The sequence below is a fragment of the Gallus gallus genome, chromosome 14 (assembly GCF_016699485.2).
Source record: "Gallus gallus isolate bGalGal1 chromosome 14, bGalGal1.mat.broiler.GRCg7b, whole genome shotgun sequence".
Classification (NCBI taxonomy): Eukaryota; Metazoa; Chordata; class Aves; order Galliformes; family Phasianidae; genus Gallus; species Gallus gallus.
In genome coordinates this window covers 7,106,095-7,122,321 of record NC_052545.1, presented here as the reverse complement: position 1 = coordinate 7,122,321, position 16,227 = coordinate 7,106,095, and the positions used below count along the sequence as shown (strand labels likewise).

General features: G+C 50.6%; 1 protein-coding gene across 1 annotated transcript in view; it reads right to left on the bottom strand.

The window, feature by feature from the left end:
• Window positions 1–16,023, bottom strand: part of HS3ST4 (heparan sulfate-glucosamine 3-sulfotransferase 4) — a 45,714-nt gene extending 29,691 nt beyond the window's left edge. The window contains exon 1 of the mRNA XM_015294505.4: window positions 15,207–16,023. Within this exon, the coding sequence (XP_015149991.2) occupies window positions 15,207–15,820 (614 nt within the window). The 5' untranslated portion in view covers window positions 15,821–16,023. The remainder of the gene's footprint in view (window positions 1–15,206) is intronic.
• Between the last annotated feature and the right edge of the window lie 204 nt (window positions 16,024–16,227).

The following is a 16,227-nucleotide window of genomic DNA, read 5'->3' as shown; positions in this document are numbered from 1 at the left end:
CCAGGACAATCCAGTTCTCCAGAGCCCGCTGCACTTGGAGAGGAGGGATCAGCACCTCCAGAGCTCACATGGAGGTAAACAGCTGAGGAAAAACAGGATGGCTTATACTCTGCATCTGGTCGTGATATCACCGGTGGCGGCTATGACCAAGCCACAGGTCACGATGACATCAGGCCTTAATGGAACAGAAGGGTGACAGCAGGGGATGATTCAGGAGCCGGAGCAGGGCAGGTGGTGGCAAGGAGCAGACATGACCCACGTGTGTCTCATCTCTGCCAGACGGCACAAGGCGGCCGCGCACAGTGCAAGGCTGGGGAGCGGGCGGGCTGGCTGGGAGCTCTCTGATATTAAACTAATTGCATTGCCTAGCAAATCATAACAGCAGCTCCAGTATTCTGCTCTTCTCCAAGGATGTGGAGTGGTGTTATGAGCATTAATTGACTCAGACTCGCACCACGCGCCGGCGAGGCGGGCACAGCACGGTCCTGAGGAGAGGCAGCAGCAGCTCTGGTCCCAATACAGCAGTGCAGGGACAGCACCTGACCCCAAGGACCTCACAGGCAGAAGAGCAGCTCCCTCGTGGGGTGCAATGGAGCCCAGGAGCTCCAGGGCTCTCCTCTAATTACCCATCCCAGCAGTTCATATACTCAAATCCATATTCATGATGACCTCCTGGAACAAACATAAGGCAAAACCACGAGCAGCAGATTTGCTGATGGGCAGCCACCAGCCACAACCCCCGCACTGCCCTCATTGCCTCTGCGCTCCTCTCCTGGTGTACTCACCTGGGGCTGCCAGCAGCCCCGTGTTGGGCAGCCCCAGAGCATCGGGCATCCCAGGCATGAGCAGTGGAACTCATCCCAGGGACACTGTGGAACAAGGAGCCAGCACGTGGGTCCTGGTTCTCCCCACACTAAGAGACACAGACTGCATCCAGCAGTGTTCCTTCCCTCTCTCCTGGAGGACCTGTGCTGGCCACTCTGCAAGAATCACTCTTTACTTAAGCTCCTTGGTGTAGGCAGCAGGATGGCAGTGGGGGATGGTGCTCAGAAACAGAGAGCTGCTCTCCAAGGGGTGGCCAATGAGTACAGCCTTCTGCACTACTGCACCACACTGTCCCCTCTGCCCTGCCTGGCTGAGGCTGCCCTGTCCCCAGGGATTCCTCCCTTCCCAGCAGCCAGCAATAAAAGTCCTGTGCCAGGCCCTGAGCTGGCCCCTGTCTTAATCCTCGATCTGAGGATGTTTGGAGATTATGAGGCTCCAACACCATATGCTTGCCCTGTCCTGCTCTCCTCAGGGCATTGGCCCGCAGCTGCTGTCACAAAGCAGGATCCTGGGCTTGGGGACCCCACCCCACAATGACAGTCAGTGCAGCCCCACGCTCTGTGCACTGCTCTGAGCACTGCTGTCACTCCAGCAGGGGAGGATTTTGTTCAGAGCGTGGATGGCTGCAGCGAATGTCAGCTTTAATAGCACACTTCACCTTAGCTGGACGAAGAACCTCTTTGCCCTGTGGCAAAGCCACTGCAGCCGAGCTGCAGACGCTCACCAGGTCAAACCTGGCCATTTGCAATTCACACTACCTTAGCATGGGGAAGAAACAGTTATTTCCCCTAATTACATGTTAAATGCCAAATAAATGCCCTATCTTGTATGGTAATTGCAATGTCACTGAGTGATTAATGCCTGCTCTACAAGCTGAGAATCCACACATTGCAGACTGCAGTGACCCAGCTCCATTGTGTTACAACTGTCACGGCTGCTCATGGGCTCTGCTGAGCTAACATAGGGAGCAATCTGTGTTTGCCAGAAAACTTTTGCAGCAGGACAGAAGCTTATGAGAAAAGTGCTTTCTGTACCAGCACCAGGAGCTGCAGCTCTGTTCCATCCAGGAGCTGCCCCCTGGGTGGGTGCAAACTGGTGCCAGGCTGTGCTGTGTGGCTGCACTGAATGATGAAGCTGGCCACAGGCACACAGCGGGCCCTGGGAGCGCCAGGTAGGAGCTCAGGGCAGCCCAAAGCACAGCACAGGACCTCTCAGCTTCTTCTGCACCCTTGGGATGTCCCAGCACGGACGCTCCATACAGCTGCTCCTGCCACAGCCATCACGGCGCTGATCAATGGAAGGCTGAACGTTAACATTGATCCTCCAGACGATCTCACATTCCCACCCTGATGGTCTCCACAACTTCCCATTATGATTGGTAAACAAGGATGCTGTGCCGTGAGCACACAGGGTCGGGCTCCCTGCATCACAGCGTGGAACCCGGGGCCAATCGGCACGCTGCTGCCTGCTCCTGCGAGTTGGTTCTGTGCACGTATGAAGATCTCAAACGGTGACACCTGCTAATTACACTGTAGAAAATAACAAAAGGAAATTCTAGAGAACAGCTCAGCGTTTCGCCTTCCTCCCCACATCTACGCTGTGTGGTTTTTTCCTGCTTTTTTTTTTTTTTTTTTTTTTTTTTTAAGAAATAAGCTTTTAAGCATTAAAAAACTCCCCGGTGCAGCTGGTACAAATGCAGCGTAACCTTGAATTATACGTACCAGGGCTGGCTTTCATTATTTATTAGCAAGATCAATTAGAATATTCTGTTTGCAGAAGAATATAATCCAATATGTACTTCAAGCACTAACAGCTAAATATATGCTTATTTAAAAATCAATCTAAAAGTCAAGGTTTCCTTTGTAAATCCTTACTGCCGATTAAAAAGAAAAAGCTTTGAGTGTTACCACCTGCTGGATACCGTCGTCTCAAGGAGACAGTTATACATTTTAAAACATCTCCAATGGGAATTGATTGTAAGAAGCAAACAATAGCAGAAATCCTGGTGGGGTGGGCACGGGGCGGGTGTGGGGCTGCCCACGGAGCCCAATGCCCGGCACAGCGCTCCCAGCAGAGGTTCATTTTTCATTGACTCGCCCGGGGTTGACACAGAGCCAAGGCAGCAGCCTGGAAGCCCGGACCCACACGCCGCAGTGTCCTCTCCTCTCTCCCCGAGGAGCAGGTCTCTAAGATTAATTGTCATGTATTATTTATTGACCTCGGCCGTGACCTTGGTCTGGACTTGCTTCCTCGGCGCTGTGCAGTGCATGGGGCTGCAGGGATCCAGCGCCCGGTGCTCCCCTCCTGCCCACCCCCAGCACTGCCTTCACCCACCCCCTCCCCCAGCCGGGAGCAGCAAGCTGCCAGGTTCTCCTTCTTCCTTAAGCTCTTTCTTTCTCGTCTTTCATTTCTAAATCTTATCTCCAGGTAAAGAGGGTATTTGATGGGATCAAAAGGTGACCTTTAACAAGGTTAGCAGAGCCTCAAATAATACCCTGTGAGTTCACGCACACTCGAGCATTAAAGGGAATGGTCCTCTGATCTCCGGTTCCTCGGTGGAAAAGTTGTTTCACAAAGATCTCTGCCAAAAGTCCATGCAGAGCATTGAGAAAACTTTCTTAAAAAGCCAGCACTGAGCGTTGGGCACAGATCGTCCTCCGGCTTCTGAGAAACGATCATTAAAACTTCAGAGGTGTTTTTCTCCCTGTTAGCATCTCCCACGCTCCCTCCAGTTTCCAGGGCCTTGGCTGCTGAACACAGAATCGTAGAATCGTTCAGGTTGGAAAGCTCATCCAGTCCAACCGTCCACCTACCAGCAGTACTGCCCCCTAACCCATGTCCCTAAGTCCCACACCTGCCCTCATACACCTCCAGGCACGGTGACCCCACCAACTCCCTATGCAGCCTGTGCCAGTGCCCCAACGCTCTTTCAGAGATAAATTGTCCCTCATATCCAATCTGTTGCAACACTCAACATCTCATATCCTTCACTCATCTGACTGCAGCCTGATCACCTTCGAAAGGTGCATCCCCCACTGCTGAGCACGAGGATGGCGGTTCCTGTTCCCACCACCAGCCTCATCCCGTGTGTCCATCCCATGGGACCACCCAGACCAACCCCACTGAGCAGCAGCAAAGGGGTTAAAAGGCCTCGCTGCTCCTTTCAGATCTGGGCTGCACTTGTTTGCAGGCTGAATTTCCCAGAAGTCATGGCTTTTTACCAGCGGATCTGCTGTAGAACCATGTTGTTATAGATTGCAAGTTCCTTAAAGGTCAGATAACACAATACAATTGAATCATATTAGCGAGCATACCAACTTGGTATTTTACAAAGAAAACCCATAAAGCTGATTGTTTGCTGCAGAGGAACATAGGTTGTATAATAAAGTCAGCGTAATTGTCTCCAGAAACAAACAATCAGTTTAGGAGGAAAAAGCTCGCTGTAATTGTGGGCCGTCGCGCAGCTGCTGTCAGAGCGGTGCAAGGGAGAATATCGAGTGCGGATATTGCGAGTATATATTTTACAATTTAGGTTACAGTACCTAAATGCATTGCAGAAGACCTAGTAGGGAAATAAACAATTTCCAAGTGTATTGTTGAGAGACAAATATTCAATACTTCGTTTAATGTATGGTTTGCAGTTAGCGGTTAATCTAAGACAATGCAGAGCGAGCCATGTTTCACACTGCTATTAAGGAAATGCAGAATTGATTGTGAGGATGATTGAAGACTTCTAAAGAGCACAATTCCCAGGTCGGCGATGACCCCTCCTTTTTTTTTCTAATTTGTCTGTAATCTACTCAGACAAATCCTTTTATCACGTTTACTTCCTTTCCAAGTTACAACCCGTGTGATTAATTACTTAACTTTGCAGTCCTGCTTACCCCGCTGGACTCTCTAATTTTTCTTCCTTTTAAAAGAGTTTCCCACCCCAAATAGACATATTTCCTTTCTGAGCTCCCTACTCTGTTCCATTCAGACTTGCCGTTAACGACCCATCACATCAGCCTGCAGCAGAGCTCCCCCAGCTGCCAGCAGACTTTGGTTCCCCGTTACACCAGAGGTGTGGGCACAACGTTCCCCCACCCCATCAGAACCTCCCCATGGGTAGATGGGAGCCCTATGGAGGGGAATGCACCCACCTCCCCCAGCGCCGCCCAACTCGCCGCTCACGCACGGGCCTGGAAATTCTCATTTGGTTCCAGATTTAATCTCATAATGAAAAAGGAATTGGAACCAGTGCCACTGTTTCAAACTAGCCTAGTCACAGAAGCAGGAATACACAAAGCCCCATGGCTTTTCATCCACCCCCAATAGCAGCGCGTGCTGCTAACAGTGATGGCAGCGGAGCACCCAGCCTGAGCTGACCTCCCTTCCCGCACCCTCCATTGTGTCCCAGCCAACGCACGTGAGAAAGCAATTACATTTAAATCTGGTTTCCTCTTTCTACCTTGCCTTTCTCTTCTCTCTACTTAGATGCTCCTCGGTGTTGTAACTAATATGATTTGTGTTTAGCACAGTGTGAAACAAGGATGATTTATGGGTCTGTTAACACCGCGCAGCTACCTGACGCCATCGCAGACCCTGAAAGGGCACTCCAAGAGCAGATTGCTAAAAGAATTCTGGCACTCTGTATAATTATTTATAAACCCAGCCCACATAATCACCGCTATTCCGACTCTCACAACACTTGTGTGCTTTCCTTACGCCGTGTTGTGCATTTTGGGGAGAAAATGCCACCGGTATCCTGGCCCCAGCCCCAGCACAGCGCACACCCAGCCAGCACGGAGCGACAGTTCAATAAACTGGGACGCTGGATTTAAATTGATGTTTCAGCTCAGATTAACTTGTGCCTTAGCTAAAATAAACGTGGGTACAGCCTCTGCATTTCATTACTAGCAGCCAAGGCAAGGGGTCTGCGTGCTTAGGAACTGAGCAGAAACAGCTCCTCCAATGTTTCCAACAGACCAGCATGCCCAAAGCTACTTGGGCAACTCGGATGCCAAAGTCATCTTGAAAATCTCTGGGATTGGTCCAGTTTTACCCGTAGCTTTGAGACTGACTCTGTCAGTGAGGATCCCGCGCCTCACACGAGCAAATGCCCTTCATTAATTCTTAATGCTGCCCCAAGTGCATCCAGCATCCTCACTTGGCAGCCCTCCCCCTGCAGAGGGGCAGGCGGTGAGCACGGCCCCCTCCTTTCCTCCAACATATAACAAGAAGCCAAATGAAATAATGAAACAAACTCATTTTAATGCCACAGAGGGAATTGTTTTATTGCTAAAGCAGCAAATAGAACTAATTGAATCTGCCGGAAAAAAAAAAAATGGAGAGAAGGAAAGGAAAGGATAGGTCCAGTGCACAGACAGAAAGGGCGAATTGGGGTCTGAATATTCATGGGCCTGGAAACTGCAAATCCTTGAATGCAAAATATCTTCATAACTGATAATACTGCCACAGGCAGTGCATGCACAGTGCTCGGAGAGAGAAAGTCTGGAATGTTTGCATTTTGCATTCACAATTTTTACTTTTTCTGAATTAATATTATAGAAGAACTTCTCTGGTTCATTAAACTGCTTTGCACCTCCCTGGTAAAACAGCAGGCTGACGGCGAGCACTGCAGGCCAGGACCAGTGCTCATCCTTGGCCAATGTGCAACTGGGCCGGAGCCAGCACCCACGCACCCCACACCACATCCAAACACTGTGCCTCCACACTGTGTCCCAGCCCCACACTCCTACACCACATCCCAGCCTCACATCCCCACACCATGTCCCACCCCCAAATCCCCGTCCCACTGCCCAGGGACAAACAGGCTGATTGCTAAGCCTGCCCCAGAAGCTGCTCCTTTCAAACCATTCCCATTTCACAGGCAGCAGCTAAACCTGCCACAAGCTTTTAAACTCACCGTTTTCAGTGAACCTTAATTTTCAGTGAACCTTAATTTTCAGTGGCGACATATATATAAATGTAGGGGTTTTGCATTTTAATTAAGGCAGTATTCGTGTTCTTCATTACAACACTAAGTCAGGCAGCAAGAAACACCAAGGATATAAATCCTGTTAATGAAGAAGGAACTATGCAGTCTGCGCTGTACATTTAAGCACAGGAGCACCAACGTGCAAAATGACTGCTACACGACATGCTGGAGAACGGCTGGGTTAGTAATGCAATTTGTGTTCATTCACAGGGCATCACTGCAATTGCAGGACACAAATCTGCATCCCAAATAAACCTGTTCAGATCTTCTTAGTTGCCCAGACCATGGTAGAGACATGGATGATCTCCTGCAGAGACGACCACATCTTGGGTTTTGGAATATTACATGGGAATGGGGTAATATAAAGCACCTTGAGGTACCTTCACCAGCAGTGGCTCGAGCAGAACAGCCTGTAATGATCTGATAACACATTTCCCATGCTGCCATTCCAGCCCCAAGAAATCCAGGGTAGTTGGAGCCTTAAATCCATGCCAGGCTTCCTTTGTCATTAATTGTTCGGTTATTTGTATTACATACTTTACATACCGAGTAGACTCCAATTTCATGGTGGACTAGATTGCAGAAATGCCTCTTTTAATCTCTTTAATTCTAAAGTAGTACCAAACTTTAATATTTTCTAATGGAGTATGCGTTTACTCACATTGAACAATATCACCACAATTTAGGAGCAATAAAAGTCAAGCTACCGCCAGTACGATAAGCTTGCTGCTTTATTTCCAAAGTTCAATCAGTTAACCTAGGAGAGCAATAGCTTTCCTACAATGAGTAACGATGCAGAATAATATTTAGATAGAGATAAACCCTTTTTGCATAGGAAATTGCATTACGATTTGCTGGGTCTTAGAAATTTTCAGCTAAATGTGTTAGTTTACCAATGAAGTTATTGCCTCAGGCATTTTTCCACTGTGCTTTGATTTCTGGGGGGGTTTCTAGAGGATTTGGAGCTGAGTAAGGAACCTTTATTGTTCTTGATGCAGGCATGTGCAGCACACCCAGCAGCACTCCCTCCTCCCATGCTGATCCGCACGCAGCAGCCACCAAGGAGCAGCAAAGGGGAAGAGCAGCCCAAGAGCAGCCGCAGGAAAGGGTCAGACCCAGACCCTCGGTCAGGATGGTGCGGAGTGGGTGCTCTTTTTGGGAGGTGGCCCAAAATGCTGCCTGAGGATTTCCAGGCCCCCCAGTTCAGGGCCTGCTCACTCTCCAGAACCCCCGGGCCCACAGCCCAGCGCAGCCCCCCGGCCCTGCTGGCCCCCACACGGCGGTGGGAGCTGATGATCTGGTATTTGTGCACTCCAAATGAATAGCTGAGAAATGAGCCGGGAGGTGCGAGTGCTGACAGTGCAGGCAAGCAGCAGTGGAATCAATGCTCGTGATCCCTGGGGGAAGGACCAAGGAGGAGGAACCAAAGGCCAATTAAAGACTCCAGCAGCAACGACTTCAGGATCCATGGTCTGTCATCGGCCCCTCATGAGTCAGCACTTTGGATGGAAAAGGCTTGGTGTATCTTTAAACAAGTGGGACTGGAGCTGAGAAATTCCTCATTGATGGCTTGCCCAAGCCGTGCAGCCCTGTACCCACTGGCCAGCCTCTTCCATGCCACTGCCCTTACCCAGGAGCTGCCAGATCTGCGGGGCAGCTGGCCAGAGAAGCCCTATCTCCTCTTGAAGCCCCTTCCCCCAGCTTACACATATGTTTTTTGTCTTTTCCTTGACTGGGTGATCTCAGCCTGTGCTGTCAGCTGCTGAATCCAAATGCGAATTTAACACACACTCCTGACTCTGACGTTAGCTCTCCATGAGCGTGCTCGCTTGCTCAGCTTAATTATATGAACGTCCATCAAGAACAAATACAGAAAGGGCAGAGCTGAGGCTAAAATAAAGTTATTTGCAGATGTGGATGAACACTAATAGAAAGTATATTATATTACTGCACCCATCTCAATGCAAGATGAAAGGATATATTCTCTAAAACAAAGGAGAGCTACAAATTTAGGCTACCAGAGCTACTCATAACCAAAATGATTGCCTGCTAATAAAGGAAGGGGCCAAGCCTACTCCAGTCTGGCTCTGAAGGGAATGGAAATCAGATTTTTGCCTGAAATGTGACACAGAGATCACTATAATACAAAATAAAGTCTGGCAGATGGAGTTATTTTTATCTGAAATCAGTGCTGTTCAGTAGGTTGGTGGCTCCAACTGACGTCCCTTCACTATTTCCTCTGACCTCAGCCGCCCTTCCTCAGTTTCTCCATGGTGCTGATGGGATCAGGCACTCCCTCGGATACCTGGGAGGACCCCGCAGTACTTAGCTGGGAAATCAATTGTGAATTTTGCATCCACCCTCAGCGTTTGGCCTGTTTATATTGCCAAATAAATTCTTTAAAGAAGTACTGTACTTCACAGGAGAGCTTGTCAAGGTAAATACCTTCATTTACATAAAATGTGACTAGCAATTGAAATGTTAAAGCCATAAAGAGCAAGTTTATGATCCATCCTTGATGCTTGGATGTATAATATGACAAGGGGGAAAATAGTGCGCCTTGCAACATTTACTAAATTGGTGTGTTGACTCTGGGGATGGAAATGGGAGATCTGAAAATACTGGTAGTTTTTCCATAAATAGGAATCCTTCCCACAGCCTTCAGACACATGGCTTTTGAATACTCTTGCTCAGCCTGGAAGCAGCACTTATCCAAACAAGCAAACCAATCAACCAATCACCCAACCAACCACTCAGCCCATCACCCAACCAACCACCTAACCAACCACTCAACCACCCATCCAACCACCCAACCACCTAACAACCCAACCAACGGCCCACCCAGCCACCCATCCGCTCAGCCAACTGGCCACACAACCAACAAACACACCGAGGCTGCACAGCCCCATATGGCCATGCAGGCAGCAGAGCCCCGGCCTCTCGCACTGGGGTCCCCATTTCCTCTCTGAGGCTGAGATGACTCTTTTATTTAGGGTTTTATCTAAACTTTTTTTTTTAAGGGATTGGAAGCCAATTTAAACCACTTCAAATCCTAACTAATATATATATATTTTAAAGTGAATAAAAGGATAAAATGGACTGCTGCCTACTTACATACCACAGTGAAATTATATTACCCACATTTAATGCTCTGGAAAGTTTGATGGTGTATGTTCTTTACCTGAACTCAGCACTAACATTTCAGCCATTCATTCAAACTCTTACCCTTCTCAATTCATTGAAACCACTTCAAGCAAAAATCATTTGGAAGAAATTACCTCTGTGTATTACACCATGAGCAGTGAGAAATGTCCCACATGAGCCTCTCCAGCCCCCAAAGCAATAAAATTTCTGCTGAAGTGCATGATATAATAACTCAGGGAAAAGAAGTCCCCATGACAACAAGAGGTAAGAGAAATCCATGAAAAGCAAAGGACTCAAACCTCTCTCAATACAAGGTGTCACCAATTTGTACTGGAATTTTTACTTTGAAAATCAAAAGGCTTTGTCCACAACTTTCTCTGAGAACCTGTTGTTCCTTCGCCGCCAGTCGGTGCTTCTAACAGAGCAGAACAAGCCTCAGTAAATCAAAAAAACGAGCTGAGGTCAGACTCATCATTTAAACCCATGAATACAACCAACTGACTCTTTACCTTTCTCTTTTCCAAGGCAGCTGTTTTTCCCAAGGCCTATTTTTGGATTTTCTGTAGTGTCTACATGCTTGAGTGATACTGAATTCACACACAGAGCGAAGCTCACAAACTTTGACACCACAAATAACACTTAAACCATTAGAAGCAAAGCACTGTAGCATTTACTTAAGTGGATTATCGAGCAAAATCCTACAGAAAGTATGTGCTTGAAGACATAGTGTAATACTGAGATTATTGCAGGCTCCCTGTGTGCTCCACGCGATGATCCGAAAGCCACCGAGCCCCACTGCTGCCTTGCCCAGCAGCAGGACGCTGTGGCCACACAGGGCTCTGCAGGTTGGGCTCCTGCAGCAATCCCCTGCCCGTGTGTTGTCTTCACACTCATCTCACACTCTTTGCAAGAACAAGCGAGCACAGCGTGAAGAGGCACGGGGTGCTGAAAGCTGCTGCCATTCCCATGGCTACAGTCAAGCAGCCTGCGGTTAACCATCAACAGGTGATAAAACACTGCAAAGAGGCCTGATTCACTCCTGCATCCCAACCCTTGATCTGAAAGAGAGTGAAAAGGCTTGGAGAAAGCTGCTGGCCAGGGAGGCTGATGGGGGCTCCCCTGGCTCTGCACACAGGGAAGGGTAGGGCCGTGGGTCTGGCACATGGCAGCTCTGGGTGTGAAAGAAATTCCACACCTGATGCTGCAGTGGCCTCTTCTCAACCTCCAGAAGGGCAAACACAGGGACAGACTCAGGACAGCCTGGTCCTGTGCTCACAGACACCAGCCTACGAGCCAACTACAGCACCCATGCTGGCCTCGCTGCAGCTGGATGCAGGTGCTGGCAGAAAGTCAGCGGTGCACGGGAGTGCTTGCATTACGTGGAAGACTTGGGCTAGGATAAGCAGTGCAAAGGTAGGACCTGACTCATACCTAAAGGTTTGGGAAAGGTGATGAGAACAAGGTGGTGGAAGAACCGCGTTACATGGAAATGCTCCTGCAGCCTTCAAACCAGATAAATCCCAATATATTGGATCCACAGAGGTGGGAGGGCAGCTGAGTCACTACATTTCAGCAAAAGCCAACTCACAGCAGGTCCAGGAGAAAAATCAATACCTTTTCCCCAAGTTACCAGAAGTGCAGAGGGCACAGTCCACTAGGAAGGTGTTTTACAGAGAAATACAGCAGTTACCAAGCAGCGATGCCTGTTGTTAGAAAAAAAACCATCTGTCCTTCCACTGTAGGTGTTCCTATAGTGCCCATCAGTGCAGAGCTGACGGAAGTGGTTTGGCTTTCTGAATAGCCTGTGCTCCTGGTCATGGTATGCATTATTTGTACCAAGGCAGTGGCTCACAGAGCAACATGCAGGTCTGACCATTATGGAGAACACTCAGAAAAAAAAGAAAAAAAGAAGAAAGAAAATACAAACGAGACAAGCCGTGAAAATAGCATTAGACATGCAAACCATTTCATTGCTTGTCATGGTGAGTGCTCCCTGCAGTGGCTGCAGCGGGACCACTGCGTGCATAACGCTGTGCCCGTGTAACTGCTCAGCACGTGGGGGCCTGGGGCAGAGCACCAGCAGTGTGCTCTGATTGCAGAGACATTGCCACAGCTCCCACTGAAGGCTTGGCCAACAACGGGCATGTGTACACAGAGCTAACCTCCAGGAGTGAGGTTTTGGAATAATCTTCAAACCAGTGAACTTCAGATCTCTGTTCAGTGCTCTCCTTGCATTATGGAGATCATATTTTTGTTAAAACTACACATTTGATTTCAAAATACAGTTACATGTCCTCAATTCTGTGCTAAAACACCAGATGCCATGATGGCCTTCAGAGCATGAATGGACAGAATGAAACCCACTTCCCCTTCCCACGTCTGCCGGCAGCTGCCCGTAGCGCTGGGCTGTCCCGCTCATCCCAGAGAGTGGCTGAGATGCTGTAAGTGCTCAAACCTACAGCTTTGGTCACTCTCATTAGCAGAGCAACCCAGCTGAGTGTCCTCTGTTCGGGTTCCTCCTCCTTATGCAGGTGCTGAGCCCCAGCCCTGTCCCCAGGCCCCCCAGCCCTGGTGTGAAGCTTCTCTGACCACTGCAGGGCAGCAGCCATGCTGTGCCTGCCTGACTGCAAGTCAGCAATGATTCCAATGGAGAACCACAGCACATCCCATAACTGAAGAAGGAATGCAAAATGAGAAAGCGTCACCAGTGGCTTCCAAAGGAAAGGCAAACACCTGTTCCTTGCCAGAACAACTTGTTCCATGGTGAGACAGAGCGCTGGTATAAGGGTCCATTGCCCAAGGTAATGCCTGCTGCTGAGTATCATGGCCCCAGAATTGAAGATGGGCAAGTAACACATGCACCAGATGTAAGTAATGCCACATTGCTAACAAAACAGAAGGTTAAAATTCACTTCCAATTACCCCCCTACCACAACGTTTTATAGTAGTGGAGTTACATTCAACACTGAGGAAAAAGAAAAAAATCTCTAGGAAATTATCAACAGAAGCTAATGCACATCACAGTGCGTTGGGTGCAGCTTTAGGAGAGCTCCATCACTGAGCCCATCCTTCAGGCAAACAGGCACACATCACAGGCACAGGGCAACCCTGACAGCACAGACCAGAGCGGCCTGACACCCCCAGCTCACACCAGTGCATGTGGAGGAGCTGCTCCTCCCCACGGCTTTGCTGGGCGATGGGAGATGTGCTCAGCAGCCAACGACAAAGCAAGGAACTCACACTGCTATTTCCTTCTTTCATTGCAGAAGAAAAAAAAAATGAACTTGACCACATTAAAAACTAACAGCTTATCATTTGTAAAAGGAAGTGTTATGTGCAAGATGTAAACAAGTGATAAAAGTCACTGAAAGGAGATGCTGCTATAAACACTTCAGTGGTAGCTTTTTCTTTTTTTTTTTTTTTTTCTCTTTAATGAAAAGAAAACAGAAATATGTGCTGATAGGAAAACTCAGTTACTCGTGCAGGGAGCAGTCAGTTCATCTCAGTTCATCTCAGCCCAGGGCAGGATGCGATCCCTATAGGTGCACATGGTGCTGTCCCCCACCACATGCTGTGCGACCCACTGCCCTGTTCCTGCACAGCTGCAAAGCTTCTCAGAGAAAGGAGAAGAATGGAGCTTGGGGCGGGCAGGTGGAGGATGGCTGTAGGTTAAACCATCGGGGCAAACACTCAGGGCCACAGTGATAATTAAGCAGTGAAGTAATTTGTTTACCCCATGACCGGAGAATCCATCTTCCATCCTACTCTGCCCAGGACCTCACATATCAGCTCTGACCCAATCTTTTCATCTCACACCTCCTGCCAGCGCAGCATATCACCAGCACCAGGAACCAGCTGGGCTGGCCATGAAGCTACTGCAGGGATGAAAAATTTCACAGCACTTTCTGCAAATGAAAACCTGCGTGTGCCGTTTGCTCCAGGAGAGCGGTTCCAGCCCCTCTCCAACCCTTTTTTGTGCAGCGTGATTTTCGAGATGAAAAAGCAGCCTGTCATACCCTGTGCTTGATCTTCTTTACCCATTTTGAATAAACCAAACCCATTTATTTCTACGCTGCTCTCCGGCCTCTTCCAGCAAATTTGCTGAACTTATTCATCGAGGCAAAGCTTTCCTAAAGGGAAAAAAAAATCCGTAAAAAAGAGAGCGTATCTGAAAGGATTTTGCTTAAGTGTATAAATAAAATAATGGCATCCAATCCTTTATTCCTTCCCTGAGTTGGTACAGCGTTCCAAAAAGAGACAGATGTACTTTCACAGCGCTGATCTCCACTTTATTGGAGTCCCTCAAGAAAATCCCTCTGCATTTTGACAAAGCCAAGTGGATGCCACACCGAATGGGTGTTGCAAAGACTTTGCTTCCACAATATCCACACAAAGTTGCCTGGAGTTCCTCAGATTTACACACTGCTATCATAGAAACAGTGTGTGCTATTTCAATAAAGAGTGCCTGGCTGAGGCATGCAGTAACCAACTTTCTGCCCCTGTTTTTCCTTAATTTTCAGAGCATATGTGCAACATAAGAGCAGAACCCATCTGCTTAGCCACTGCTTCTTGGAATGAAACAAGTATGGGTTTCTTGTAACCATACGCTAAAGAGCCACAAGTTGCAAGCTACGCTAACACACTGCATGCTTTTCGGTTTGAGATCAAAGAGGAAAAAAGGAAGGAAGGCAGAAACCAAGGGGAAAAAACACCATCGCCAACCCCTGAGCCAGCACAACTCATTGCTCTGCTACACCTGCCGAGGCACCCAGCCTTCCCTCACTGCGGTTTTCTAATAATCAGAACTCTTAGTGTAAGAGACTCTTAAAGTGTTACGCGATGTCAAACAATCACATTTTGAGATTTCTAATTAAATCTTGCAACGGAAAGAAAGAAACCTTTAAAAACTTTCGGACGCGGAACTTGTTGAATAAAAAGTAAATCTTAATTGTGGGATGAATCCTCTGCAGCTGGTGTGACAGAAGCATCCTTCTCCTCCTGAAAACCCACAGCATCACATAGAACAACGTGCTCCCTTCCTTCTTTCAGCAGTTGTTAATTTCTGACCCGTTCGGGCGCTGTGCAGCTGAACCGCCGCGCTTTGCCCAGCGCCCAGCAGCAGCCGGGGACGGTTCCGCACCCCATCGGTGCACCGCGTTATACCACCGCGGCTGCAGGAGAGGCACCGCCGGTCCCCCCCGCCCCGCCGGGACCTCCGAGACCACCCAGCCCCTCCCGCGGGGCTCCGCGCGCTCACCTGTACCACTGCAGCCCCTTCTCGTAGTTGCGGTCGAAGAAGTGGGGCTCGGTGCCCACAGCCCTCACGTCGGGGTGAGCGCGGATGGCCTCCAGCAGCGCCCGCGTCCCGCCCTTCTTCACCCCGATGATGAGCGCCTGCGGCAGCCGCTTCTCGCCGTAGTCCGGCGTGGTGCCGCGGCTCCCGGCGCGGCTCAGCTCCTCGTCCGTGGTGCTCGACTCCTGCGGGTCCCTCTCGAAGGCTCCGCTCTGCGCCGCGATCACCTCCCCGGGGGCCAGCGGCGTCCGCGTCCAGGCGCCCGCGTCCCGGCTGCCGTTGGAGGCCCGCGGCGGAGCGGCGGAGGCGGTGGGAGCAGCGGCGCTGCCGGGCGGGCCGGGAGGGGAGCGCGGGGCCGCCGTGCCCGGGAGCGCGGCCGGGGAGCGCGGGGCGCCGGGGGCCGCCGTGGCGGGGATCGCGGCCGGGGAGCGCAGGGCGGCCGGGCCCGCGCCCCCCATCAGGCTGTAGCACAGGTAGGTGAGGCAGAGCGAGAGGCTGCACATGCAGAGCAGCTTCCGCGCCGGGGGCACCTTAGAGCCGCGCCCGCCCGGCACCCCCGGCTGCGCGGGGGGGGCCATGGCTGCTCCCCGCTCCTCGCCCAGGGCAGCGGGCGCACATGGTGTCAGCCGCCTCCCGGCCGCCCCGGCCGCATGGGGCGCCGCCGCCCCCCCGCCCCGCCGCCGCCGGGGGGGAGCCCCGCATGGCACGCTCGGCGCCGGCCCCCGCCGGGCACCGGGGCGCGCCTGGGCTCGGCGCCGCCGGCTCCGCACTGTTACCTCCCGAGTTCCTGCCGCGAAACTTTGTGCCGGGTGGGAGGCGGGAGCGCGCTCCCGGCGCGGGGAGGGCCCGCCCCCGCCCCCGGCCGCGGTGCAGAGCGCGGGGAGCGCGCGGGGCCCCGCCGAACGCCGCGCCGGCAGCGCCGGGAGCACCGGGGACAGCGCCGCGAGCACCGCGGACAGAGCCGGGAGGAGCCCACCGCGGGCAG